Source organism: Salmo salar, chromosome ssa25 (genome assembly GCF_905237065.1).
Source record: "Salmo salar chromosome ssa25, Ssal_v3.1, whole genome shotgun sequence".
Classification (NCBI taxonomy): Eukaryota; Metazoa; Chordata; class Actinopteri; order Salmoniformes; family Salmonidae; genus Salmo; species Salmo salar.
The window spans coordinates 22,877,038-22,895,010 of record NC_059466.1 but is presented as its reverse complement, the minus strand read 5'-3'; the positions used below and the strand labels follow the sequence as shown (position 1 = coordinate 22,895,010).

The window sequence follows — 17,973 nt, the reverse complement described above, 5'->3', positions numbered from 1 at the left end:
AATGCATTTGTCTTAGGTGTATGTAAACTTCCAACTTCAACTGTATGCCAAGACTTGAAAATGGCTGTTGAACAATTATCAACAACCAACTTGAACGAGCTTGAAGAATTTAAGAACATTGTGCAAATGTTGTAGAATCCAGGTGTGCAAAACTCTTAGAGATTTACCTGGAAAACTCACATCTGTAATTGCTGCCAAAGGTGATTAAAACATGTTGTCACGCTGGTATAAATTATTCGGAAGAGAGGCGCAGGAATGCGTAATAGTTTTTAAAAAGTTGTACACAAATTACGGCGTACCGTGTAAAGACACAGGGACGAAGACCAAGCAAACATGTAACAATAACACAGGGTTGAAACCCTAACAAAAGAACAAGGAGTACCTCGAATAAATACACATGTGCACAATGATTAATGCACGGGACGTGACCTGTAATAATCAGCACAATCCACAAGGGCACGAATGCCCAAAACACACAGCACAGGTACTCACATGCCCCAACGGACATAGTAACAATAATCGACAGCACCATGGTGAACAAAGGGCACACTTATACAAGTACTAATCAGTGGGAATAGGGGACAGGTGTGCGTAATGATAGTTCCAGAGGAACCCGTGACACATGTATTGACTCAGGGGTGTGAATACTTATGTAAATGAGATATTGCTGTATTTAATTTTCGTAAATTTGTAGTTCAAAACATATTTAGGGTGTTTTTTACTCACTTTGTCTCTCCCACGATGTTATTCCTCTCTTCTACAGCGTCCATCAGAATTACATGCACATGGCTATTTATGCAAATTAGGTGATGACGTCATTAGCGACTTTTAGCGACTTTTAGGACAGCCAATAATTACTTTCCTTACGGAGGAGTTGGAACACTGGATGGCTGGCTGCGCTCTCACTCAGTAGATAAAAACAAGTGGCCATTATAATAGGCAGGAGAGAGCTCAGTCGTACTGATAAGAATAACAGACTACACTTTCCAGCAGTCGGAAGGACAGTTTATGCGTCAACATGTTTAGCAGATCTTTATTACAGATCGGACTGCGTGTTTGTACACAGGAGAATAGGAACGGGATTAAAAGATTGACACCGACGTTAATTTACATTAGTGACAGGCGGCGCGATGCCTCTACCACTACCACTATCGTGAGGGACAACAATAAACAGAAAACTATAGATGATTTGGATGGGCCTAGTTTTCTGAGATCTTTATATTGGCTTTTCGGGAAAGGGTATTTTCAGACAGCACATCAAATGCAAGTAAGTGCTGTAGAGTGTTATTACAGTGCATTGCGAAACCTAGCCGCGAGTGTTATACCACACTGGTTGCGTATTATTATGTCTAATCTCCTAGTCCGTGTGCCAGGGGTTCGGTCAGGTTGATTTGGGGTGGTGTGACGATGTTTCATAGTGATTTTCTTGAAGCTCTTTGTCCATAGAGTTAGAAAATGTATGATAGCAGTGTAGCAATGGCAACTTTGTTTGATTGCTTTCATCCCTCCCTCCCTCCATCCCATTACATTTTCCAATAGGTATTTTATCCATTGACAAACAATGTCTGCGAGTTTTCACAAAATGTGGAAAAAGTCAAGGGGTGTGAATACTTTCTGAAAGCACTGTATCACATTATTCCTGCCACACTGTAGAAAGCCATGCATGGGATTCCTGAAAAATGTATGTCATGTTTCGACCTGTCTGAACAATCTGAACTGTGTTTTTTGCTAGGTACACGTCATAAAAAAGTTAGCACAATGTGACCAAGACCTCTATTGGACAAAACAATGTGCACTTATACTTTTTTCTACCTATTATCTTCACATCTTGGACTATTATGTCTTGCTGTACTTTCCAGAAGAGCCAGATGTGCCATGCATGCACTGATTTATCAAAACCATTCCATAATTTTTTTTGCATTTACTGTAGGCATCACGCTGCAATTATGCTCTTCTCCCCCCTCCCCCAGATTGAACACAGCAAGATCTATGGCCCTCTGTGGAAGTCAAATTACGGGCCCTTGGTGATAGTGAACGTGGCCAGTGCTGAGCTGATTGAGCAGGTGTTGAGACAGGAGGGCCGCCATCCCACCCGCACGGACATGCCCCACTGGAGGAGTTACCGCGAGCTGAGGAACCACGCCTATGGGCCCCTCACAGAGTGAGTAGACAGTGGAAACCCAGTCCCAGGCCCTTTCATTGTAGTCTGATCCCAGATCTGTTTGTGCGGCCGTGCCATCTCCTATGGTCATGACAAGGGCCTTACACTCTTAGAAAAAAAAGGTGATATCTAGAACCAAAAGGTTATTTGGCTGTCCCAATAGGAGAATCCTTTGAAGAACCCTTTTTGGTTCCAAGTAGAACGCTTTTGGTTTCAGGTAGAAACCTTTTGGGTTCCATGTAGAACCTTTCCACAGAGGTTCTACCTGGAACCAAAAAGGGTTCTCCCATGGGGACTGCAGAAGAACCATTTTGGAACTCTTTGTTTTAAGAGTGTAGGAGCTGGCTAAACAGTACAAACTAGGATCAGGCTACTGACATTGCACAGCCAGGAAATTTAGTATTTTAGTATTTTATTACCATCCCATAAAGCTTCAGCTACTCTTCCTGGAGTCCAAACAAAACATAAAACATGACATAATACATAACATTAATAGACAAGGACAGAACTACTTTTTTTTTATACATGCTTTCCTACATTTACAGTGAAGTCAGAAGTGTATATACACTTAGGTTGGAGTCATTAGAACTCATTTTTCAACCACTCCACACATTTTTTGTTAACAAACTTTTCTTTTGGCAAGTCGGTTAGGACATCTACTTTGTGCTTGACACAAGTCATTTTTCCAACAATTGTTTACAGACAGATTATTTAACATATAATTCACTGTATCACAATTCCAGTGGGTCAGAAGTTTACATACACTAAGTTGACTGTGTCTTTAAACAACTTGGAAAATTCCATAAAATTATGTCATGGTTTTAGAAGCTTCTGATAGGCTAATTGACATTATTTGAGTCAATTGGAGGTGTACCTGTGGATGTATTTCAAGGCCTACCTTCAAACTCAGTGCCTTTTTGCTTGACATCATGGGAAAATCAAAAGAAATCAGCCAAGACCTCAGAAAACAAATTGTAGACCTCCACAAGTCTGGTTCATCCTTGGGAGCAATTTCCAAACGCCTGAAGGTACCACGTTCATCTGTCCAAACAATAGTATGCGAGTATAAATACCATGGGACCACGCAGCCATTATACCACTCAGGAAGGAGACGCGTTCTGTCTCCTAGAGATGAACGTACTTTGGTGCGAAAAGTGCAAATCAATCCCAGAACAACAGCAAAGGACCTTGTGAAGATGCTGGAGGAAACAGGTACAAAAGTATCAATATCCACAGTAAAACGAGTCTTATATCGACATAACCTGAAAGGCCGCTCAGCAAGGAAGAAGCCACTGCTCCAAAACCACCATTAAAAAGCCAGACTACGGTTTGCAACTGCACATGGGGACAAAAATCATACTTTTTGGAGAAATGTCCTCTGGTCTGATGAAACAAAAATAGAACTGTTTGGCCATAATGACCATCGTTATGTTAGGAGGAAAAAGGGGGAGGCTTGCAAGCCGAAGAACACCATCCCGACTGTGAAGCGTGGGGGTGGCAGCATCATGTGGTGGGGGTGCTTTGCTGCAGGAGGGACTGGTGCACTTCACAAAATAGATGACATCATGAGGCAGGAAAATGATCTGGCTATATTGAAGCAACATCTCAAGACATCAGTCAGGAAGTTAAAGCTTGGTCACAAATGGGTCTTCCAAATGGACATTGACCCCAAGCATACTTCCAAAGTTGTGGCAAAATGGCTTAAGGACAACAAAGTCAAGGTATTGGAGATGCCATCACAAAGCCCTGACCTCAATCCCATAGAACATTTGTGGGCAGAACTGAAAAAGCGTGTGCGAGCAAGGAGGCCTACAAATCTGACTCAGGTACACCAACCCTGTCAGGAGGAATGGGCCAAAATTCACCCAACTTATTGTGGGAAGCTTGTGGAAGGCTACCCGAAACGTTTGACTCATGTTAAACAATTTAAAGGTAATGCTACCAAATAGTAATTGAGTGTATGTAAACTTCTGACCCACTGGAAAAAGCTGAAATAAATAATTCTCTCTAAAATTATTCTGACATTTCACATTCTTAAAATAAAGTGGTGATGCTAACTGCTTTTTACTAGGATTAAATGTCAGGAATTGTGAAAAACTGAGTTTAAATGTATTTGGCCAAAGTGTATGTAAACTTCTGAATTCAACTGTATGTAAATGTGTTTTGCAGTTTTTTATTTTCAATACATTTGCTAACGTTCTTAAAATCTTGTTTTTGCTTTGTCATTATGGGGTATTATGTGTAGATTGTTGAGGGGGGAAAAAACAATTTAAAACATTTTAGAATAAGGCTGTATCGTAACAAAATGTGGAAAAGGCAAGGGGTCTGAATACTTTCCAAATGCACTGTAGGTAACAACTCAAGGACAGAACTACTTACCTACATTTAAAATAAGAATACACACTTCATACCCTTAAGCCTAACAATCAAACATCAATAATACTTTGATCTACTGAGGCAGGCTCTGAAATTCTAATGTCACTTCACCAATGTTCTTTAAACAACCTGAGAGATTCTCAAGATATCAGCTAGTCAGTGAGCTGAGCAGACTATCATATCATACGGAGCATGACTGAAATCCTTACTCTACTGAGGCTTTGCTTACAATTACTTTCTCTGAACAGGCCCTAATATCCTAATGCCAAGGGCACACCTTATCTTGAACTTTAGCCCAAATACCAGATATTCTCAGGAGGGAGATGCTACAAGCTATTTAGGTCAGAGGCGTTGTGCTGTGATGTGCTGTTTTACTTGTTTAAAGCATTTTGCTGCTTTGGCTGCTTGCTTGAGTGATTTGAGATTGCAAGGAGTTTAATGCTAGCATGGCTCTATACATTACTGTGTGTTGCCTTGAATTCGTTTTGGTTATAGGGACTGGGAAGAGTCTTCTGGTTGCAAGTCTTGTGGAGTATGAATGTCACTCCACTGGTATGTAGTTATTCCTGTGTTGCTTGTCCCAACACCACAGTGAAATATCAGTGTTGTAGTAGGAACATGCACAAGACAATGCGCAAGAATTTGACAAGCACAAACACTTGAACCATGGGCTGCATACAGAGCCTAGATGAGCCAGATTGTACATGAAACACAAAACCTAGGACATAAAACCTCAGCATGATCCATCATGTCGTGCTTGAACCAGTGTTGTAGTAGCAAAGGATTGTGGTGCATCTGGGGGATAGGTTAAAGAGATTTTCTGGTACTTCTGAATACTTTTTAGCCAGTAGTTCTGAAAGTAGCGCTCACAAGCCAAAAGTGGTCCCTGAAAAATAGCGTACTACGTCACATATATGCAGATATGCGCACCATGTCATTGCTCTCTCTCCCTCTCTGCTGTGTGTGCATCTTGCTAGTTGTCACTCAAATGGCAAAGGGCTAAGGCTCATTGGCTAGAACTCAAATCGCTAGGGGCTGGCCCACGTGTGACCACATTTCAGGAAAATGGCGCAGCACTGCTTTCAGAAAAACAGTTGCTTTCAAACTATGGATTTTGTGGCTAAATGAGGTAAAATGGTTATTCTGGTCATAGATTATGCATGTACGAACCCATTGACACATCCTGCACAAATCAATTGTGTCACTTTTTGCACACAACAATATGTCAGTGGTACATCACTCTGTCACAAGTTGTCACAACAAGTTGAAATAACAAGTAAAGTGGCATAAAGTGTTTGTTTTCAGTGAACTTATCTAAATCAATTTCCTGTGGTATGGAAAATTCTAGGCAACAAAAGAGTGATCAAATTAAGATCCTAAGGTAGAAATGTTAGATTAAATGGAAATGGAGCTCAGTTAAAATGGAAAACAGCAGACATGAGAGGGTCTGCCTACCTATGGGTGTTTTGCATGTTCTCTCTGAAACAGTTCTTCTTTGTTTCAAATGACTAGACAGTACATCTCTTCTCCATGTTAAAGCATGATTCTGTTTGTGTCTATACTACAGGATGGGTGCTCAGTGGCAGCGCATCAGAAGTATCCTGAACCCTCAGATGCTAAAGCCCAAGCATGTCTCAGCCTACACCAACGCCCTCAATGACGTGGTTACAGACTTCATAGAAAAGGTGGCATGGCTCAGGGAGACCAAGGGAGAAGGGGTCATGGTGAACGACCTGGCTGGAGAACTCTACAAGTTCGCCTTTGAAGGTTAATTAACAGAGGGAATGACTGTCTGTAATAATTTTCTAGTCCCCATCAGATTAAAATCTGGACCTCTAAGCCAATTCTACTGCTTTTTAAAAGGTGCATTGTGAGGGTTGTGGACGGCTATATCTGTTAGAAAGTGATGACCTTGAAGTAATTGCATAGTGATCTTTAGCCTTGGTAGTTGAGTAGATACTGAGTAGCTGATCGTTTTACTACCTTGTTAGGTAGGCAGTTCTTATTATAATTTTGAAGGACATCGTATTCATTTGGTCAAGGGCAGTAGAGATGAAAAATGTCTATCTGGATGTTCTAGATCACGAGTCAAACTCATTCCACGGAGGGCAAAGTGTCTGTGGGTTTTTTCTCCTCCCTTGTACTTGATTGATGAATTAAGGTAATTAATTAGTGAAGAACTTCCCTCACCTGGTTGTCTAGGAATTAATTGAAAGGAAAACCCAAAAATCCGCAGACACTAGACCCTCCATGGAATGAGTTTGACACCCCTGTTCTCGATACATACTATGGTCTTTGCACGCATTTCGCGATTGTATGATGTGACATAATCAAATCAAATTCAAATCAAATGTATTTATATAGCCCTTCTTACATCAGCTGGTATCTCAAAGTGCTGTACAGAAACCTAGCCTAAAACCCCAAACAGCAAGCAATGCAGGTGTAGAAGCACAGTGGCTAGGAAAAACTCCCTAGAAAGGTCAAAACCTAGGAAGAAACCTAGAGAGGAACCAGGCTATGAGGGGTGGCCAGTCCTCTTCTGGCTGTGCCGGGTGGAGATTATAACAGAACATGGCCAAGATGTTCAAATGTTCATAAATGACCAGCATGGTCAAATAATAATAATCACAGTAGTTGTCGAGGGTGCAACAGGTCAGCACCTCAGGAGTAAATGTCAGTTGGCTTTTCATAGCCGATCATTGCCGTCATACACTCTGTAAACTGCCATCCTGATGCTGTAATGTACCCTTTAACCTCACATAATGTCATCATACTCATGACATGGTCCTAAAGAAACAAACAAGTAATTCATAGGTTATAACTGTGTAATTACCATTTTACCATGCACTTTCTAAGTTAATAGCTGCTTATTTCTCTACCGGCATTGAATTTGATGCCTTTGGATATCAATAAACTATAAATCTATCTAATCTATATACAATTAAATAAACTGCTACCGTTGTTTGTCTCTGTCCTCAGGGATCTGTTCTGTGCTGTTTGAGACCCGTATGGGCTGTCTGAATGAGGAGGTTCCTGAAGAAACCCAGAAGTTCATTGTTTCAGTAGGAGAGATGTTTCGCCTCAACCTCATCATCGTTCTCTTCCCCAAGTCCACCTGGCCCTACCTCCCCTTCTGGAAACATTTTGTGGCTGTCTGGGATCACCTCTTCAAAGTTGGTGAGTGATCCAGAAGCCTTGATTTCCAGAATGAATCATGCTATGTTTCACAATTGCGCAGAAATTAGTTTTGCATCACATGCTTCATCACGTATAGAAAATAGTTAAAAAATGTACACAGTAAAACTTCACAACATAACATATCATCACATAGCCATGAACTTAAGTAACCTCTACTACATGCAAGCAAGTGAGGGGTGGGATGTAGGGTATATTTGGAGAGCACTCACTCGTTTCGCATGTGAAACATGCAAATGGTACAATGTGTTAATGTTGTTGATGTTATGTTACATCATTAACAACAACATACACATTGCACACTTTCCGATGTTGGCACTAAGACCGCTCTCAACCAGCTGTAAATGGCCATAAGCAAACAAGAAAATGCACTTTCAGAGGCAGTGTTTCTCGTGGCCAGTGAATTTAATGCAGGGAAACTAAAATCTGCTTTACGTCATTTTTACCAGCATGTCACCTGTGCAACTATAGGTGACAATACTCTAGATGACCTTTACTCCACACGTAGAAATGTACACAAGATCCTCCCTTGCTCTCCCTTTGGCAAATCAGACCATAACTCTATCCTCCTGCTTCCTACTTACAAGCAAAAACTCAAACAGGAAGTACTAGTGACACGCTCAATACGGAAGAAGAGGTTCAATGAAGCGGATGCTAAGCTACAGGACTGTTTCGCTAGCACAAACTGGAATATTTTCCGGGATTTATCCAATAACATTGAGGAGTTTACCACATCAGTCACTGGCTTCATTAATAAGTTCATCGACAAAATCATCCCCACAGTGACCGTATGTACATACCTCAACCAGAAGCCATGGATTACAGGCAACATCCGCACTAAGCTAAAGACTAGAGCTGCCGCTTTCAAGGAGCAGGACACTAATCCGGATGCTTATAAGAAATCCCGCTACCACCTCCGTCAAGCCATCAAACAGGAAAAACATCAATACAGGACTAAGATCGAATCCTACTACGCCTGTAGCGGGGCTTGCAAACTATCACGGATTACAAAGGGAAACCCAGCCACAAGCTGCCCAGCGATGCGAGCCTACCAGATATGCTACATGCCTTCTATGTTCGCTTCATGGCAAGCAACACTGAACCATGCATAAGAGCATGAGCTGTTCCAGATGACTGTGGGATCTCGCTCTCTGTAGCCGATGTGAGTAAGACCTTTAAATAGGCCCCTCAGGGGTGTGTGCTTAGTCCCCCCCTGTACTCCCTTTTCACCCATGACTGCGTGGCTGCGCACGACTCCAACACCATTATCAAGTTTTCTGATGACACAATGGTGGTAGGACTGATCACTGACAACGATGAGGCAGCCTATAGGGAGGAGGTCAGAGACCTGGCAATGTGGTGCCAGGACAACAACCTCTTCCTCAATGTCAGCAAGACAAAGGAGCTTATCGTGGACTACAGGCAATGGAGGGGCGAGCACGCCCCCATCCACATCGACAGGGCTGTAGTGATCTTCCGAAAGTCCTACAGCTGCAACATTGAGAGCATCTTGACTGGCTGCCTCACCGTTTGGTACGGCAACTGCAAGGCACCCGACCGTAAGGCGCTACAGAGGGTGGTGAGTATGGCCCAGTACATGAATGGGGCCAAGCTCACTGCCATCCAGGACCTTTATACCAGGCGGTGTCAGAGGGAGGCCCAAAAAATGGTCAAAGACTCCAGCCAATCAAGCCATAGACTGTTCTTGATGCTACCGCACAGCAAGCGATACCAGTGCACTGACTTTGGAACCAACAGGACTCTGAACAGCATTATACCCCAAAGCCATAAGACTGCTAAACAAGACTGCTAAATAGCTAATTAAATGGCTTCCCGCTGCTGCTACTGTCTATTGGCTATCCTGTTGCCTAGTAAGTTTAACCCTACCTAAATGTACATAGCTACCCCTGCACATCGACTCGGTACTGGTACTCCCTGTATATAGCCATGTTAATCTTTACTCGTTATTGTTATTCACTGTGTATTTATTCCTTGCGTCACTATTTTCATTTTTTTAATCTTTAACTCTGTGCTGTTGAAAAAGGACCAGTAAGTAAGCATTTCGCCGTTAATCTACACTGTGTTTACTAAGCATGTGACTTAACATTTGATTTGATTTCTCATGTAAAAGGAGTGAGTGCCCTCACATACCCTACAATACTGTCTCCTATAGTTTCAGCAGAGGTTTCAAAAGTTCAATGGCTGTGTTTCAGCTCTAAGCAAATCAAACAGGTGCACTGCTCCTGGCAAGAGATTTGCCCCACTAAGCAAGTTCACACTGACAATCTTTGACTTGTTGGGTTGAGCTCAGGGTGCATGATAGGCTGTCATATTTCATTGTAGTATATCGCCATCTAGTGGCAGATATCCTACATGAGCAAAAATAACATCCCATCATGACTCAGGTCCATAGTGAGGGTGAAGTCTTCGATTATTCGCTTCCTCTCCTTGCCTCCTCCTCAGAACATCAGAGGGAAGTGAGTGGGGAGAAGAACATCCAATGCCCTCCTCACTCTTGTTTGATGGTTTGAGAAGAAGGCGAGGATAGAGGATGCAAGTGTAAAGGATGTCACGCTGCTTGCTTAGCCAGTCCTACTTTCTCCTGATTCAGCTCATACTGAGGCTTGAACACAGGACCTCTCACTTGCAAACACCTGTAACTGCCCTCCTGATGCGTCTTACCCAGTTGTGCCACCGAAAACCAAGCTATTCTGCAGAGCAAGTGGGACACTTCAGGCTGAGGAGTGAGTTTCACAGATCCCTATCTGCTACACAAGGAATTTAGAAAAGACTTGAGATTCACCCTAAGCATCTATATTGTCTTTGTGCTGGTTGCTATATCCTCTGACCTCTGCTCTCTCCCCATGCAGCGGAAAAGCAGGTGCGTCAGAAGATGGAGGAGATCCAGGAGAGGGTGCGCCTGGGCCAGCCGGTGCAGGGAGAGTACCTCACACACCTCCTTGTCAGCGAACAGATGTCTGTCACTGAGATACTGGGCTCCATCACTGAGCTACTGCTGGCTGGGGTCGACACGGTGCGTGTGTGTGCGTGCGTGTGCGTGTGTGCGCGTGCGTGCGTGCGTGTGTGTGTGTGTGCGTGTGTGTGTGTGTGTGTGTGTGTGTGAAAATATCAGTGAGGAGCTGTTTCACAGTAGGGTGGAAACAGGTGGGGAAAGGGGTGATGGCCTGGTGAGGGGCATTTTTTTTCTTAATTTCAGCCACTTTAGATTGTGATTTGCTGAATGAACGTTTGCAACATAACCACATTAGCTAACTTTGTCATGTACAGTTACAACAACAGCATAACAGTATCCGTGCAATATTATTAGCTCACAACCTATTCTTATTGTAATTGTTTTTGTATCCTCCAGACGTCCAACACCATCTCGTGGTCTCTGTACCACATGGCCCTGGAGCCAGAGATCCAGGAGAAGCTGTACCAGGAAGTGATCAGTGTCTGCCCGGGGGACAAGGTGCCTACCAGTGATGACATTGCCAGAATGCCCTGGCTTAAGACAGTTGTCAGGGAGACACTACGGTATGTTATTAGTCATCTGTCATCCCCACTCAGGTCATTTTCAGTAAATTCACTAATTAATCAAATGAATAATGGGTTATTAAAGTTATTATATTCATAATGAGGTCTTCATAATGAATTATAATGAGTTGTTAAATTCATTATACGCCAATGTGCTTATGTGTAGATCTTTTAATGATTTATTTCTTGTTAATTAGTCAAATTAGTCAATCCCTTTCTCTCTCGAAGATGTACCACATAGCGCTATATTTTAGCATTTTACTCTGCAGTCGAAACTAACTCCACTACACTCTCTACTCCTAGTGACTTTCTTGTATTCTCCCTCCTCAGGATGTACCCAGTAGTACCAGGAAATGCCCGCATCAATGTGGAAAATGAGATAGTTGTGGGGGACCACCTCTTCCCCAAAAATGTGAGTTTTACTTTTGTCATCTTGTACTGTTGGAAATGGTTGCTATTGGTGAACTTAATTACTTTTCTTTTCATCCTGTATGTAGAGGAGATCCCGATCACACTTGTATATTCAGTTTTATCCAGAGATATACATGCACTTTCACCATTCAATATTTTATTTAGTTCAAATCCAGGGTAGAGTTTTGGTTTGTCAATATCTCTCATACCAAACAATTATACAGTATACCACTAATCAGAGTTAGAGAGCGGCTATGTTTGACTGTTCTCCTCTCTTCTCTTCTCTCCCTCCATCACTTCTCTCTCCTCCTTTCTTTCCATCTCTCTGTTCCAGACCCTGTTCCACCTGTGTCACTATGCCGTGTCCTATGACCAGACAGTGTTCCCGGAGCCCCATGCCTTCCTGCCAGAGCGCTGGCTCCGTGGGGGCCGGGGGGAAGACAAGAAGAACCAGCACCCCTTCGGCTCAGTGCCCTTCGGTTTTGGGGTCCGGGCCTGCCTGGGCCGGAGGGTGGCCGAGCTGGAGATGTACCTCATCCTCTCAAGGGTAAGACTTCCAGGCCTGTTCTGTAGTTGTATAGTACTGTTATAGCATCAGCTACCCCTGCAGTAGCTACCCTTCATCAAACAGCATTCTTCTGTTGTTATGTAGGACTGTAATAGTAGCTAGGGATGCTGACCACTTGTTACAAAGCTAGATTTTCTGGATCTGGTAATGGTCAGGGGTCAATACAGCATCCTCTGTCTATAATACATTTCCTACACCAATTTTCGTATTTCATTTGACAGTGACTCTAGAGGGTTGAGAGGTTAAAGCTACAGTAAGTTTAACCAACTGTTTAGCCCCAAAACCAGGACATTGATTAAGTTAGTTAGTGTTGCTGTAGTCTGTAGTAACAGTCTTGTAGAATCTGGTTCAACTTGTTGTGGTGTTCCTCTTTTAGCTTTGGCATTGGAAGGAAAACATGGCAGACCAGACCTTCACCTTTGGTCTGATTCATCCCATCTGGATGCATGGTGATACCATGAATCTGTCTGTCGGCAAAGAATATGTAATCATTAACTTAACTTGGATTGTTGGAAGGAAGGAGTTCAAACCTCCAGCCTTTAAGATCCTGTATAGTGTTCTCATATGTTTTATTGATTCAGAGACACAGTTCAATAATAGGATAAAACAAGGACTTTCTCATGATCTATTTACTGTAAATGTTTCAACTGTCACGACACATTGTGATAAAACATTGTCATTAATTTCCCAATTAGGAGAGTTCATATTTCTAGGTTATTGTGCAATTCATGAGTTTTTGTTTTTGTTCCTTTTATCTATTATGTACAGTATATATCTTTCCATTGAACACGTGGATAGCTGATATTCTCTCAGACTAGGACAATAACATACTAATGTCAACGTGTTTTCCTCTCTCTGTCCTCCCAGTTGATAAAACACTATGAAATACGTGCAGATCCTGCCGGAGCCACAGTTAAGCCAATCACAAGAACCCTTCTTGTCCCTGCTACCCCAATCAACCTGCAGTTTATTAATAGGACAGTCCAGTAGCAAGAGGAACCAATGGCAGCGGAAGGAATTTCCCTATGAACCACATTAGTATCAAAGATTGTATATTATATTGACAAGATAGACAAGTGACCGCTGTGCCAATGGAAATATATGTCCTCAAAGATGAAGCAGGAAGCCAGATCAGGTGAGGCCATTCTAGCCAATGAAAGGGCAGATATGTGTGTAAACAACAGACAGGCCAAAGAGATAGATAAAGGACTCATCTTTGTATCTGTGCTATTATATATATTTTTTTGTAAATTTTTTTACCCCTTTTTCTCCCCAATTTCGGGGTATCCAATTGGTAGTTACAGTCTTGTCTCATCGCTTCAACACCCGTACGGACTCGGGAGAGGCGAAGGTCGAGAGCCGTGCGTCCTCCGAAACGCAACCCAACCAAGTTGCACTGCTTGTTGACACAATGCCCACTTAATCCGGAAGCCAGCCGCACCAATGTGTCGGAGGAAACACCATACACTTGGCGACCGTGTCAGTGTGCAGTGCGCCCGGCCTGCCACAGGAGTCGCTGGTGCACGATGGGACAAGGACATCCCTGCCGGCCAAACCCTCTCCTAACCCGGACGACGCTGGGCCAATTGTGCGCCACCCCATGGGTCTCCCGGTCGCGGCCGGCTGCGACAGAGCATGGACTCCCAACTCATAGGAATTCACACCCAATTGACTACTTTAAAATGTTGGAAGCCCTCAAAGGCAATGTCCATGCTAAAGCATATAATATATGCCAAAGCGTATATCCATGATGAGTCCTCTATCTATCTCTATGACACAGGCACAACTCAAAGTAGCCCGAAATGCCAAATGCACTTATATCAGTGCATTTGTAACAACCTAAGTATCAAGAAACGTATATTTAATTAAATAAGCATCAATTAGCAATAAAACATTTTGATGACCAAATTAGACACTGATTGGCCTCCATACAAACATTCCTTACTTTGTGTGCTTATTTTCATGGACAGATTTTGTGTAACATCATGACCACAAGACAGCAAGACCACAGTAAGACCCTGTTGTTGACAGTGTGTTCTCATTATTTTAACATTTATTTCTGTAGATAGGTTTTGTTTAATTTAACAACTGTCTTGCTCTAGGTGAGGCTATGTGTTATTTGTTGCTAGTAAACACTGTTTAATTTGTATGTTCTTTTTAAAAGTTATATGATTTTAAAATGTATTTTATGTAATATGACAATGCACTTAATATTATAGATGTATAATTACCTGCAAAGGTATGCTGTTGATTCAGTACTGAAGACGTTCTAAATGAATGTAACACAATAAAATAGTCTTTTAGACAGTTTTGTTATGTATTGGTGTACTTTTCACAGAGATTCCTTTTGAGGACATTCTCTAGTATTACAATGATTGATAAGACAGTTTGGACTTTGCCGGATGAAAGCTGGCTTCAGTCCCAAATGGTACCCTATCCCCTAGTGCACTGATATTGACCAGGGCCCATAGTGGATAGGGTGCCATTTGGGACGCTGGCCTTTAGTCTCAACACTACTAGAGATGCTACTGTGGAATAACAGCTTGGACTGCTGGGAATCTTCAATAATGAGGTTCCACAATTCCACAGTTGTCACGTCCTGACCAGTAAAAGAGGTTATTTGTTATTGTAGTTTGGTCAGTACGTGGCAGGGGTGTGTTTGTTTTGTGTTGTCGGGGTTTTTGGGTTGTGTTCTATGTTTTGTATTTCTATGTTCTATTTTCTAGTTTCTCTATGTGTAGTTTATTGTTTTGACCTTCAATTGCAGGCAGCTGTACCTTGTTGCCTCTAATTGAAGGTTCTATTTAGTAGTGGTGTTTTTTCTATGGGATTTGTGGGTAGTTGTTTCCTGTTTAGTGTTTGTTGCACCTGACAGGACTGTTTTCGTAGTTCTTTTTGTTCAGTGTTCATTTTTGTTTAATAAAGAAGATAATGAGCATTCACGTACCCGCTGCATTTTGGTCCAATTCATATGACGCCCATGACAGAACTACCCACCACCAACGGACCAAGCAGCGGAGGAAGGAGCAGCAGCAGAGTTATAAGGAGTTTTGGACTTGGGAGCAGATACTAGTGGGAGAACAACCATGGAGGAAGGCTGGAGAGGACAGAGAACGCTATGCTGGGACACGGCTGGCAAGGAAGCCTGAGAGGCACACCCAATAAATTTTTTTTGGGGGGGGCACACGGGTAGTTTGGCTGGACCAAGGGTGAGCCCTAAGCCAACTCCCCGTGTTTATTATGGGGAGCGTGTGGAGTGGATAGCGCCGGTGTATGCGGAAGTGCGCACGATCTCGCCCATGCGCACGCACAGTCCGGTGCGAGCGATCCCAGCCCCTCTCAAGTGCCGTGCTAGAGTGGGCATCCAGCCTGGAAGGAGGATGCATGCACATCACATCTGGCCACCAGTGCGCCTCCTAGGCCCAGGCTACCCTACGCCTGCTCTACGCACGGCAGCCATCAGGCCTCTGTACAGCCCAGTTCGCCCTGTGCCAGCACTCCGCTCGTGCAGGGCTACTATTACCATCCAGCCAGGACGGGTTGTGCAGGAGGTGCGCTCCAGACCTCCAGTGCCTACTCATGGCCCGGTGTATCCAGTTCCTGCTCCTTGCACTAGCCCTGAGGTGCGTGTCTCTAGTCTGGCACCTCCAAAGCCAGAACCACGCACCAGGCCTCCAGTGCGTCAGCCCAGTCTAGTACGTCCTGTTCCTGCTCCTCGCACTAGCCTTGGGGTGCGTGTCTCCAGTCTGGTACCTCCAGTACGAGCCCCACGCACCAGGCCTCCAGTGCGTCAGCCCAGTCCAGCTCGTCCTGCTCCTGCTCCTCGCACTAGCCCTGTGGTGCGTGTCCCTAGTCTGGCGCCTCCTAAGCCAGCCCCACGCATCAGGCCTTCAGTGCGCAGTGCCCCGTCCAGAGCGTCCGGGCAACAGTGCCCCGTCCAGAGCGTCTGACAACAGTGCCCCGTCCAGAGCTTCCGGCGATAGTGCCCCGTCTAGAGATGGCCCACAGTCCGGAGACGGCAGAGACGGCCCACAGTCCGGAGACGGCAGAGACGGCCCACAGTCCGGAGCCGGCGCAGCCAGAGTCGGCTCTCCAGTCCGGAACCGGCGCAGCCAGAGTCGGCCCTCCAGTGCGGAACCGGCGCAGCCAGAGTCGGCCCTCCAGTGCGGAACCGGCGCAGCCAGAGTCGGCCCTCCAGTGCGGAACCGGCGCAGCCAGAGTCGGCCCTCCAGTGCGCAGCCAGAGTCGGCCCTCCAGTCCGGAACCGGCGCAGCCAGAGTCGGTCCTCCAGTCCGGAACCGGCGCAGCCAGAGTCGGCCCTCCAGTCCGAGGTCTCCAGCGACGCGCATCAGCCCGAGGTCTCCAGCGACGCGCATCAGCCCGAGGTCTCCAGCGACGGGCATCAGCCCGAGGTCTTCAGCGATGCGCCATAGCCCAGAGACTTCAGGAGGGGTAAAATATAATAAGCATTTAGGGGGGGTGGACAGGTTAGGTTGGGGAGTAAGGCCGGAGCCTGAGCCACCTCTGTAGTAGGAGGTAGGGGAGGGGGGGTGTAGCACAAGAACCGTCGGTGACGGTGGCCACCCTCCCTTCCCTCCCTTTAGTTAGGATTATTTTTGTTTTGGGGTTTATTATTATTTTTTGTTTATTTTTGTGAGGTGCTTCCGGGAACTGCACCTTTGGGGGGGGGGTGTACTGTCACATCCTGACCAGTAAAAGAGGTTATTTGTTATTGTAGTTTGTTAATGATGTGGCAGGGGTGTGTTTGTTTTGTGTTGTCGAGGTTTTTGGGTTGTGTTCTATTTTCTATTTTTTCTATTTCTATGTCTGGTTTATTGTTTTGACCTTCAATTGGAGGCAGCTTTTCCTCGTTGCCTCGTTGACTTTTCATAGCAGGTTAGGAGAGCATTTTAGCTAACCCTAACTCTTTTCCTAACCTTAACCTAAGTCTCCTAACCTGCCACGTTAATTATCCTAACCTGCCACGTTAATTATCTTAACCTGCTACAAAAAAGTAACTTCCCGTTGAAGCTGTACTCCCTTTAATTATAACCACAGAAAAAGTGAGATTTTCTCCACCAAGCATGGTGACTTCAAGCCGTGGATAGTAAGACTAGATAAGTCTTATGCATACTGAAGAGTCTTTTATCTCAAAATATATTCAGTAAAAGTCCTGTCATTCATGTTTCCCTAGTATTCAATTTAAGAAACATTTATTTCCTGAGAGGGAACTTCATGAGCGGTGACGGGGTGATACATACAAGACACTTAACAACATAGCAAAATAGAACATAGAAACATTAACAGTATAACAGATTAGATTGCTTCTAACCCATGCAATCACAGGCTATATATACACATATTAAAAAAATCTATTAAAACGAGAAGCTGCTCTCTTAGAATTGTATGACAGATCTACAGTATATCTGCGTCTCGGAGGGTAGGGGACTGTACTGGTCATGGAGTATGTGCATAATGTTCAAGGCTATTTGATCCCCCTTCTTCCTTGTTTTTTTATAGATGTCACTAAGGGGTTTCTGGCTTTCTCCAATGACCTTCCCACTTTTTTTATTACAATGGGCTCTAACTAGTGTTCCATAGAGCACCAAACCACTGCACAATATTAAAAGCTAGGATGGATTCTCTAAAGCATTTATAAAATGCTTGGAGGATGGATGGGTGTACATTAAACTGCCTACATTTCTGTAAAAAGAACAGCCATTGT

At 44.0% G+C, this 17,973-nt stretch overlaps 1 protein-coding gene across 1 annotated transcript; it reads left to right on the top strand.

Moving 5' to 3' along the window:
- The first annotated feature begins 873 nt into the window (after positions 1–873).
- LOC106586421 (sterol 26-hydroxylase, mitochondrial) lies at positions 874–14,555 on the top strand. The gene is made up of 9 exons (XM_014173655.2): positions 874–1,267; positions 1,971–2,161; positions 6,105–6,304; positions 7,517–7,714; positions 10,603–10,766; positions 11,103–11,269; positions 11,600–11,681; positions 12,015–12,227; positions 13,116–14,555. The coding sequence occupies exons 1-9, from the start codon at positions 1,019–1,021 to the stop codon at positions 13,236–13,238; spliced, it is 1,587 nt and encodes a 528-aa protein (XP_014029130.2). The 5' UTR covers positions 874–1,018; the 3' UTR covers positions 13,239–14,555.
- Positions 14,556–17,973: the final 3,418 nt, after the last annotated feature.